Raw genomic sequence first — 12203 nt, 5'->3', positions numbered from 1 at the left:
TTTTTTAATTCACATGACACCTAGTCCTCTAAAATTTTCAGGCCGAATTATCTGTTCAAAATTGAACTTGCTCGTTTCTAAAAATGAATCAAATCTTTTGTTAAACAAACAAACAAAAAGTGGCCCCACTAACACCTACCCTTCTGTAGCTATTTGGGGAAGAATAAAAACCAAGTTCCTAGGTGTTCACAGTGAATTGACTGGCACTTTCATCCTATTTAAAGTAAACTACTTTCACTTTAATGTCAACTCATAATACTGGTATTTAAGGCACTTGAATCCTACAAAACTCCATGTTCTAAAGACCTCCTGAACTTAAAATGACCAAAATCAAATTCTCAATCACTCAGCCAAAATTTTAGCAGTCATTCTTTACCCCTTCCTTTCCTTCATCCCTCCAATCTAACTGGTGGTCATCAACCCTTATACAGGGTTGGCCAAAAAGTATAGCATCTTGTGGAAAAACCCAAACGAACTTTTTGGCCAACCCAATACAACCCATCTCCCAACCTCTTCAATCTGTTCCCACCAATCCAGTCTTCCAGCAACTGTCTAAAGTTCACATCGATAATTAACCCGTAAGTAGTCTGTTTTCATTCTTGCCCTCCTCCAGTACTTTGCTCCACCAGACTGCCAAAGTGATCTTTATAAATCACAAATCTGACTGTGACAAATTTCCTCACAAGTCTTTAATGATCCTTCTTGAACTGCGGGGTAAAGTCCACACTCACTATCTAGACCAGAAAGGCCTTCACAGGTCATAAAAAGCTCTTGTCTACCTTTTTGACAGTATTCCCTGAGCTATACAAACATATCCCATATCCCACTGATACCAAAATACTTGCAGCTGCAAACAAAACACACTCATTCATTCAGTGTATCTACTAAAGATCTACTAAATATCAAGCCCTATTCTATACCTCCTTGTCTTTGTAGGTATAGGACAGGACATAAGGCCATCTCTCATGGAGCTTTAGAGGGGAGACAGACAATAAAACAAAAACTCAAAGAAGAGCAAGATTTCAGACAGTGTAAACTCTGTGAAGACAGTAAAACATCATGATTGATATGAAAAGTATCCTAGGGGTAAATTTAAATTAGGTGGATAAATGTCAATGGACATAAGCATTTGAACTGAGACCTGAATGATATGAAGTAACCAACCATTCAAAAGTCCTGGGAATAGAAAGCGTCCAATAAAGTGAAGTAAGTGCAAAAACCCCATGGTAAGAATGTACATAGAATGTTCCAAAAATAGAAAGAAGGCTAGCATACTGTAAGTGTAATGGGCTAGGTGTTTTATAGTACTAAACGAGGTCAGAGACCTGGGTGGGACTTATACAAGACCTTCCAAGCCTGAGTGTTAAGCAGTTAGGTTTGGGGTTTCCCTGGTGGTGCAGTGGTTGAGAGTCCACCTGCCAATGCAGGGGACACGGGTTCGTGCCCCGATCTGGGAGGATCCCACATGCCGCGGAGCGGCTGGGCCCGTGAGCCATGGCCGCTGAGCCTGCGCGTCCGGAGCCTGTGCTCCGCAATGGGAGAGGCCACAACAGTGAGAGGCCCGAAAAAAGAAGTTAGGTTTTAGTTAAGGCCAATTAGAAACTACTGGAGGGTTTAAGTCAGAAGATGATGTGATATAATTATTATTTAAAAAATAATTCAGGGGACTTCCCTAGTGGCAAGGTGCCTAAGAATCTGCCTGTTGATGCAGGGGACACGGGCTCAAGCCCTGGTCTGGGAATATCCCACATGCCGCAGAGCAATTAAGCCCATGCCACAACTACTGAGCCTGCGCTCTAGAGCCCAAGAGCCACAACTACTGAGCCCGCATGCCACAACTACTGAAGCCCCCGTACCTAGAGCCCGTGCTCCGCAACAAAGGAAGCCACCACAATGAGAGCCCATGTACCACAACGAAGAGTAGCCCCCACTTGCCACAACTAGAGAAAGCCTGCGTGCAGCAACAAAGACCCAGTGCAGCCAAAGTAAATTAATTAATTTAAAAAAAAAAAAAAAAAAAAGGGGACTTCCCTCGTGGCGCAGTGGTTAAGAATCCACCTGCCAATGCAGGGGACGCAGGTTTGATCCCTGGTCCGGGAAGATCCCACATGCCGTGGAGCAACTAAGCCCATGTGCCACAACTACTGAGCCTGCTTTGTACAGCCTGAGAGCCACAAGTACTGAGCTCGCATGCCACAACTGCCGAGGCCCACACGCCTAGACCCCGTGCTCCGCAAAAAGAGAAGCCACCGTAATGAGAAGCCCACGCACTGCAACGAAGAGTAGCCCCAACTCGCTGTAGCTAGAGAAAGCCTGCATACAGCAACAAAGACCCAACGCAGCCAAAAATAAATAAATAAATAAATTTATTTTAAAAAAAAGAAAAACTAATTCAGCATAACATGTAGGAACAGATTGTAGAGGGACAAGATAGAAGACGAGTAGAAAGACTACTTTAGAGGCAACTATAGTAGCCAAACTACAGACTATCGCACCTTGAACCAGAGTATTAGAAATAGATGGATAGAAATGGCAGACTTTGGACACACTATAGAGGGAGAGACACCAGGACCTGCACCAGGATGAACTGACTCATACCTCCATGCCTTTGCACACACTGTTGCACAATGATCCTTCTAAATTCATCTGCCTAGAAAACTTCCAAGTATCCTTTAAACCCCAATTTAAATCTCATTTCTGCATAAAATCTCCAATTTGCCCAGCCAATTAGTTGTTAAACCATCTATATCCCTAGGGAATATATGTCTAATCTGCTACTTGCCACTCTGTATTGTTACTCACTTCTTCCTCACCAGCTTGCAAGGGCACATAAACAGGGCCAAGTCTTAATTCTTTGGGAACTCCTCCAGTGGGCAGCTTACACTGACTCTATCAAAAAGGCCTCCATAAAGCTCAATAAATGTTTGTTGTACTTATAAAAATTTCTCTAGAATTGATACTCAGAGAGCTATAAAAACTGTTAGTCTAGTTTTCTTAATTTTCTAAACTTCTCTTAAGTCAGATCACCAGAAGGAAAGATTTACCTCTCCAATCTAATTTTTATTCTTACCATACCTTTTCAATATTAAAATAAACCTCACACATCCTTCTGGAAAAGTGAGATAAATAAAGGTATATCATTAGCATATTTTAACTAGTAAATACAAATAGTACAGATAACTACCTTATAGAAGGCAGCATAGTCTGCTGAAATGTTTGTGCAAATACTGGCAGTAACCTTTTCAAGTATATGGGTGCCATTTCTGGATCTCCTTTCGGCTCATTACATTCTTCTTCATCTTTGTTTGTATCTTTCTTTTTCTTATCATCTCCTTTATTAACTGGACACATCCAATCACCTACAGACAAATATTGTTCAATAAAATACTTTGCTGGAAAATTTTTCTTTCAATGAAAAAACACTGAAATGTACTATAAAATCAACTATAATTACCCTAATTAACAACAGTCAAACAAATTAGGATGTTGTATCTATCAAAGGCGTTTGTAAAACTACTAAAGAACATTAGTACCTCCAAGAAGCTGAATCACAACTTAAGGAGATAATTTTGGATACTTCACTTGATTCCATAAAATATTTCACAGAGACTCTGCATTCATCTACTCTGTGAAAACTTAAAAATTTGGTCAAACTACTTTGTCTATGCAATAACCAACTATTCTTTATGACATTCACACCCCCTTAAACTTGTGATTTGGCCTTTTTGGAATCATGCAGCCACAGTCTCAAAGAACACAGAATAGTACACTGTTAAATGTTTAGCAAATATAAGTTTGTGTGTGTGTATGTGTGTGTGTGTGTGTATGTAATTATTTGACTTCACAGAACTGATTTCTTTATATAATGTTAACATGTCTACAGAAAGCTACTTCTACGGAAGTGAAGCTGAAAAGTAATAGCAGATGGCTTAAAAGGAATGATATTATCACTCACCTGGAGACTGAAGAATAGCTACTACTTCACTATGGCCCCTTTCCCGAGCTTTATCTAACGGAGTTTTCCCATCTTCATCTCTCAGATCGGGATTTGCACCATGCCGTAAGAGAGTCTAGAAAAGAAAAGCATTTAATGTGGATATAATAATTAACACCTTATTTCTTCAATATCCAGTTCTGCAACCTTTAGATTGCACTGACATACTTCAGACTGCAGACTTACAGACTTAATCAAGCAGGTACCAATTCAAATCTCTGCTTTTGCATACAACACCTTAAAAGTGGTTTATATCTTGAAAAAATTATAGATTAATGTCACTTGGTTATTTATTAACATCTCAAATTAAGTACGTTCACATCTGAACCTGTCAACTGCTCCAGTCAATTTCCTTACTTTAACAGAGGTACTAATATTCAGTTTGTGGTGTGGTAATCATCTTCATCATTTCGTGTATACCAAGTTAAATTCGCCAATTACCAAGTTAAATTGATTCTTCTAGAATGAGCTACCAAATTTAGGTCTTAAATACTAATTTACACTGTTCACCATTTTTTTTTTTGGCCACACTGTGTGGCACGTGGGATCTTAGTTCCCCAACCAGGGATCAAACCTGTGCTCCCTGCAATGGAAGCCTGGAATCTTAACCACTGGACTGCCAGGGAAGTTCACCAATTTTTAATGGACACTGGACTCTCTCCCCAGCAGACTGTAAGCTCTTTTGAACAGAGAACACATCTCACATTTTTCCTATCAGCCTCAGAGCTGCAGCTTTTTGAATTTCGTTATAACACAATATATCTGACAAATAAGTGAGTACATACATTCATCAGAAAAGTATGCAGTACTGGCTAAAAATTCCAAACTGCTGGAGTTTGAATCAGAATAACTCAGTATTTCATCAAATCTAGGATGCCACAGATACTTATAATCTGATATAATCTGACAGAGATTATAATTAAGTACTACTAAGAGAGAAAAAACAATGCCAATTAATTTTGCAACAATGCTTTCCTATTGCTTGGATTTTTTTTAACTTATTGAAAGAACTTTTATAAACTCAGATTTTTTTTCATGTATTACTTGGACAAACATAAATTTAAAAAATAAATGAAATATAATAAGATATTTCTGTAACTTCACATTCTGAGCACAATTGTTCATAATTTCTTTTTGATCCGAAGTCACCAATATTTGTGTTTCTACACACAATGCTGTCATCTGTGCCATAAGGAGTTTAGTGACACAGCATTACTGAGCGTGCTCTTCTATCAGAAAGGATTTTTCACTCAAGTTACTAAAATCCATTTCACAATTTGTATTGAATTGACAGGTAATAATAACTATGCTGCAATTTCTATCTGGCCAATAGCAATTATAAGACTTTCCTAGTTAAAAGATGTTAAAATGTGTATGGGGGTGGGTGGGTAATATCTTAGAATCAATTAAAAAACAGGAGAACCTGTGATGAATGATAAAACATGTTAAGTGCTTAAGACCCTGGCTGGCACAAAATAAGTGCTTGGTGAGCACTATTATATCATTATTAGTAATGGCAGCTATAGCTCATTGCAGGCTGATGTATAATCAAGATGGGTTAAGGTTAGATACAATTCATTTGGCTCCTTCTCCCACTCAGCTACCCATAACTGCAAAACAGTAAGGGTCTGAAAAAAACATTGCCTTAATAAAAATTTTTACCACCCTTAGGAACATCATTCTCTAAAAATTAACCAATTCAAACTGACAGAATTCGAGCTTGAAGAGACCACCTAGAAAGCTAAGTTGTTAACAAAAATCTTCTTACAGTATAAAGACAATATTAGCAATACTGTGACAATAGTAGCAGCTACCATTTAAGCATCTACATACAATGTTCCAGCTACTATACTAAGTGCTTTTCATGTATTTTTCCCTAATTATCACAATAAGCATGCTAGCAGGGACTTTCCTGGTAGTCCAATGGTTTAGACTCTGTGCTTCCACTGCAGGGGGCACAGGTTCGTCCCCTGTGGAAACTAAGATACCAAATGCTGTGCAGCACAGTCAACAATAAATAAATAAAATACTAGGAGTGTATATACATTTTATTAATAAAACTGTAAGTCAAACTTAAGAAACTGGTCCAAGGCCAGACAGCCTTTTTTGTTAATGAGTTGAGACTTGAATCCAGGTGTGCCTGACTTCTTAGCAAATATGAAAAATTCCTTCACAATATGAAGATTCTTGAGACCTAGATCATACATTTGGTTCAACCCTTATCATGTGACCTTTCTGGACCTCAATTTCTCCTAACTGTACAAAAAAAACTCTATAGTAACGATGTATGGAGATTCCTCAAAAAATTAAAAATAGAACTACCAGGGACTTCCCTGGTGGTCCAGTGGTTACGAATCTGCCTTCCAATGCAGGGGACGCGGGTTTGATCTCTGGTTGGGGAACTAAGATCCCACATGCCGCAGGACAACTAAGCCCATGTACTGCAACTACTGAGCCCACATGCTGCAAGTACAGAGCTCATGCGTTATGGAGCCCACACTCCACAACTAGAAAGAATCTGCACCCCGTGGTGAAAGACCCTACATGCCGCAACTAAGACCCAATGCAGCCAAATAAATAAATATTAAAAAAAAAAAAAAAAAAAGAACTACCATATGACCCAGCAATTCTACTCCTGGATATTTATCCAAAGAAAATGAAAACACTAATTGGAAAAGATATGTGTACTCCTATGTTCACTGCAGCATTATTTACAACAGCCAAGATATAAAAGCAACCTAAATGCCCAATGATAGAGGAATGGATAAAGAATATGTGGTGTATATATATACACAATGAAATATCACTCAGCCATAAAAGAGAATGAAATCTTGCCATTTGCAACAACATGCATGGACCTAGAGGGTATTATGCTAAATGAAATAAGTCGAACAGAGAAAGACAAATACTGTATGATTTCATTTATATGAAGAATCTAAAAGACAAAACAAAGGAACAAACATAACAAAATGGAAATAGGAAAAAAAAAAAAAAGACCTCTCCAAAGTCCTTTGCTAATCTAAGAGTCAAAGATACCATGTTCTTCGGCAAATAAAATATTTGCTATATTGATAAACAGAAATAAAAGAAACATGTATAAAGTTATTCATTACCAAGAGTAAGAAATTGGGAAAAAAACAAGTTTTTAGCAATAGATGACTGGCTGAATAAATCTGCAGTACATTCACACATGCTAAGTATACAGATGTACAAAAACTCTCTATATACTAATAGGGAGAAGTCTCAATGTGTATTATTAAATGAAAAATGTGTATTAGATGAAAAAAAGCAAAGTATAAATCAGTGTATGTTACATTTTGTATAAGGAGAAAATAAGCATACATATTTATTCTTGCTTGCATCTGTATTAACAATGAAAAGATAAACAAAAAAAAACAATCAAAAACGCTTACCTGTAGTGGGGATAGGGAAATGGAGCAAATGGAGATAGCATGAAAGCATGGCTTATCAGAATAGAAGTTTTCATTTCATTCTAATTTCAGAACCATGTAAATGTTAAATATTAAATTAATAACTTAAAAACCTGGATTTTACCTTTGCTACTTGAGGTCTTCCAAAACATGCAGCATAATGTAATGATGATGACCTCTGACCTCTATTAACATCAGCACCTCTTTCACAAAGAAATTCTACCTGTAAAATGATGGAGAATCATCAAGTTGCCTTATTAATATTGCTATCTTTGATTTAAAACATTAGCTTTTATTTATTAGCTTACCATTTCCTGAGTTCCAAAAGCAGAGGCCCAGTTTAATAGAGTCTGACCCACATCATCCATAAAATTTACTTCAAAGGCTGGAAATTTGAAGGAAAAAAATAAATCTTTTTAAAAGTCAACAAATAATAATAAACTTTTCTAAAGTGGGAACCATTTAAAGATTGTTGTTAATAATCACTAAATACATAGCCAATTTTAAACATTCAGGTCGACTATAAAGTAGTAAATAATCAGCAAATGTAAATTCTTCTAAGAAAAAGTATTCTAAAATTTTTATTAAAAATAAACATAAAATAAGAAACAAAAAAACAAACACACAATAAAACTCAAGAGTATTAGTTTCCTCACACCGTAACCGAGGAAAAGAAACTAAACCACATTGATAATCAAAAGAAAACAAAAGTCTGATGACACAGAAGCATTTTTCACCAACTTATATTTGCTGATCACCTCATGAAGCAGTATAAAAAAAATTTACTATATATAATGATAATTCACTTGTGTCAGCTTCCATTAATCTTGAGAAAACAACAGCCCTAAATTCAATCTCCACTTAACCTTAGAATTGGTATGAACTCCTGGCAATAGACAGGTTAATTTCATTTACTTATTCAACAAGCATTTACTCAGATCTTACCATGCACCAGGCTGATAATTTATATACATGGGGAGAGGAGAGGATATAGAATACGTTGGCCATTCTATTTTCTGGCACAACTGCTAAAAATTAAAAAAAAAAAATTAAAAATCTAGAAACTAGAAGTTGCCTATATAATTCCTTATCTCACAGTTTTCTTTTTATATTTTAAAAAATATTTTCCAACCTCCTGTGTCAATTGCATCTATGAGTGCATCGGTATCTTTACTTCGAATACAGTCTATAAGCTGCCGATGTGAGCGTTCCCCAGAACTATCCAATCTCCGTAGTCCTGGGATTCTGCCTGTGGATCCAGCACTAGACTTTGGCAAAGCCTTTCGTCCTTCAAATAATAGCACCAAGAGAAGGTCAACCAAACGCATGGTATCAAGCACACATCTTTCATCACCCTGCAATGCACTTTCAATTGAATCTGGAAGTTCTGACCTCAGGAGATCCTAAAAAGAGAATGGGAGGAAAAAAAGTTTTAGCATGCTTGCACTATACCAAAATACTTCTTCTGAAAGATTAAGTAAGATTCAAAAACACTCTTACGTGCGTTACTACTGGAGAGCCTCTGCAAAGTGTTGAGAGCAGACTTACAATTGTAGACACCTGGTTACTCAATTTGGAATCTGCAGCTGTGGAAGGCGCTCCTGTGGTGCTGCGACCTGGTTTGCAAGCTGACGATGGCCCTGATACAGTACCACCAGCAGCAGCCATTCTAGACAATAGCTCCTCAGTTAATCCGTGCTTGGCTAATGGAGCTGGGTCAACACCACGACGGGTAAATCGGTCAGCTAGTGATGCAAAACATCGCAGAGCTCCATCTGAAACCTAATGATGTAAAGAATATACATATGAATAAAATTCACTTAAAAAGGACCAGTACTGTTTATTTCAATACTGAGACTATTAAGAAAGGCCATTGTAGCAAAGCATACAATCTGTCTAGGTTTGAATCCTGGCTCCACATTCTGATAACTGTATAACCTAAAGATGTTACTTAATTGTTCAAGGCGTCAGTTCCCTTATCTGTAAAATGGGAATAGTAACAGTACTTATAATTCATTGAGCTCAAATGAAATGATATATGTAAAGAACCTAGAGGAACAGTAAAAGCTCAACAAATATTTACTATTATTATGTACAAATTTGCCAAGATAATCGATGGACAACAACTGAAAATGATTAACATCTAAATGGTAAAAAAGCATTAAAAGTCAAGTTTTATTTTCTAAAGATGCTAATATAACAAGTTTACACATATAAAATTTTAAATACTGTTATTTTACTTTAACGAAAACTACCCTTTTAAGCCAACAAAATTGTGCTGAGCCAACAAATTACACTGGGTATAAGTGCAGCTTTAAAAATTATATACTTCTAAAACGTTTAAATTTTAAGAATAAACACATAACACTTTTATAATTTAAAACATATCACTGCCAAAACAAAAAGAGATTATCATAGAGATCTAAGATAAAAGAAAGAGAAGATGAAAATTATCTCTAGCTCATCAAGCAAAAAATTCAAATTGCACTAAGGTTGAACCTTAAACAACACAGGTTTGAACTGCATGGGCCCACTTACATGTGGATTTTTTTCCCCACTAAATTCACACTACAGAACTACATGATCCACAGCTGGTTAAATCCACAGCTGCAGAACCCCAGATACGGATGGCCGACTGTAAAGTTATGTGCACATTTCCAACCGTGTGGAGGGTCGGCACCCCTCACCCTCACCCTGTTCAAGAGTCCACTGGATATCGTGGTTATAACTAGTGGACGCTATAAAATCACGTTTTGAAAGGACAGTACACAAGAGCGACGTAGTTACCTGATGATCTTCATGTTTTAATAAACTAGACAGAGATTCTACACAAATTTCTAAAGAAGAATCTTGAGGTTCCATTTTGCCACAGAGTCTTGATACCACAGCCATGGCAGAGTGCAAGGTATCTTTATGAACCAGGTGTCCACTGTCACGAATGAAGGTAAGCACACAATTCAAACCACCAGCCTCGAAGACTGCACCTGACTCACGAGTGCATATCAGTTCTAACACCTACAAGAGTAAAACAAAATTCACAAAAGAATACAGTAAGTCCAATTTTAATTTTCGAGAATGACAGAAAACACAATACACCCTCCAAATTGATTAGGAGCCACATTTTAAAAAGGGCAGGGTCTGAGAAAGGCGGGGGCAGAAGCTGTGTCTGGCTGTGAAGATGGCAAGAAGTAGTCCCTGAAGCAGCCCAAGAAGGTGGCCAAGGAAGATAAGGCATTCAAGCAGAAACAGAAAGAGCTGCAGAAGAAACTCAAGGAGCTAAAAGCAAAGGCCATGGGGAAGGGCCCCCCTGGCCACAGGTGGAATTAAGAAATCTGGCAAAAAACCGTTCCTTGTGCCTGAGGCAATGGTGATCCTTAATTCCATTCTCATTTAACCATCTGGATTCCCTGCCATAACATGCTGCTACCTACAGCTAGAATGAAGTGTTGACTTGGAGCCTGTTGTACCTTTAAGAATAAACTTTTCAGGACTTCCCTGGTGACGTGGTGGTTAAGACTCTGCACTCCCAATGCAGGGGGCCCGGGTTCGATCCCTGGTCAGGGAACTAGATCCCACATGCATGCTGCAACTAAGAGTTTGCATGCCACAACTAAGGAGCCAGTGAGCCACAACTAAGCAGCCCGCCTGCTGAAACTAAGACCTGGCGCAATCAAATAAAAATAAATATTTTTTAAAAAAAGAAAAGAATAAACTTTTGTTTAAAAAAAGTGAAGCAAAACAGAAGAAATTAATTTTAACATATTTTATTTAGCCCAATATATCCAAGGTGTCATTATTTCAACATGTAATCAATATAAAGATTATTGGTATTTTTATGTAATACGTCTTCAAAATCCCATGTATATTTTATACTTATAACACACCTTAATTTGGGGTAGCCACATCTGAAGTGTTCAGTAGTCACATATAGCTACCATATTGGACAGCATAGGTTTAGGCGGTGAAACCTGCATGACAAGCTGAGAACTACAAGTAATTTAGCAAAAGTTTATAAAGGTCCTAGACATTAAAAAAAAAAAATTCAATAAACGCCAGCTATTACATTATTCATCATCCTCACACTTACTCTATGAATATTAAGACATTAAAAATCACTTTTCATTTCTAAATTATATTGATGTTTAATGCATTCAGGTAGAACTAGAGTTAACAGGGTCCACAGGTCTTACAGGCATACCAGAAATTTAGACTTTATTCTTTAAGCAAAAAAATGTTTAAGTGGGAAATAATATGATCAGATTTCCAGTTAATATCTGTGGGAAGCAGGGTACAGGGAGAGTGTAGGGGCAAATGCAAAAATTCAAGCATTAATATTCATGAAAGAATGAGGGCTTAACTAAGGCAATAACAGCAGGGACAAACAGAAGGAAATAAACCAGAAGAGCACTTGATCATTAATCACATGTGTGGAGTAGAAAAAAGGAAGTAAAAGATAAAGCACAGGTTTGTCTTGAGTGACTGGCTACAAGTTGATGTCACTTATCAAGAGAGGAGTTTATCTGTAATCAAAGACAATGAATTCAAACATCCAGTTGAATATATCCAACAGGCCTTTGAATATGGAGTCTAGAACTCAAGAGAGAGGTCAGTTCTAGATGCCATGGCTCATGGGCCCAGCCGCTCCGCGGCACATGGGATCTTCCTGGACCAGGGCACGAACCCGTGTCCCCTGCATCGGCAGGGGGACTCTCAACCACTGCACCACCAGGGAAGCCCATGAAGGGCATACATATATTTATATATGAATGGTATTGATG

At 37.5% G+C, this 12203-nt stretch overlaps 1 protein-coding gene across 3 annotated transcripts in view; it reads right to left on the bottom strand.

Moving 5' to 3' along the window:
* The window catches only part of HECTD1 (HECT domain E3 ubiquitin protein ligase 1), a 93083-nt gene that overhangs the window by 55005 nt on the left and 25875 nt on the right, over positions 1 to 12203 (bottom strand). For all 3 annotated transcript variants that reach the window (XM_024732645.1, XM_024732644.1, XM_024732646.1), the window contains exons 4-10: positions 10213 to 10440; positions 8926 to 9207; positions 8558 to 8828; positions 7734 to 7810; positions 7550 to 7648; positions 3956 to 4070; positions 3185 to 3359 (exon numbers count right to left, since the gene is read on the bottom strand). In XM_024732645.1, the coding sequence (XP_024588413.1) occupies positions 3185 to 3359; positions 3956 to 4070; positions 7550 to 7648; positions 7734 to 7810; positions 8558 to 8828; positions 8926 to 9207; positions 10213 to 10440 (1247 nt within the window). The remainder of the gene's footprint in view (positions 1 to 3184; positions 3360 to 3955; positions 4071 to 7549; positions 7649 to 7733; positions 7811 to 8557; positions 8829 to 8925; positions 9208 to 10212; positions 10441 to 12203) is intronic.

Source organism: Neophocaena asiaeorientalis, unplaced genomic scaffold (genome assembly GCF_003031525.2).
Source record: "Neophocaena asiaeorientalis asiaeorientalis breed wild unplaced genomic scaffold, Neophocaena_asiaeorientalis_V1.1 scaffold216, whole genome shotgun sequence".
Classification (NCBI taxonomy): domain Eukaryota; kingdom Metazoa; phylum Chordata; class Mammalia; order Artiodactyla; family Phocoenidae; genus Neophocaena; species Neophocaena asiaeorientalis.
This window is presented reverse-complemented; position numbering and strand designations above follow the sequence as displayed.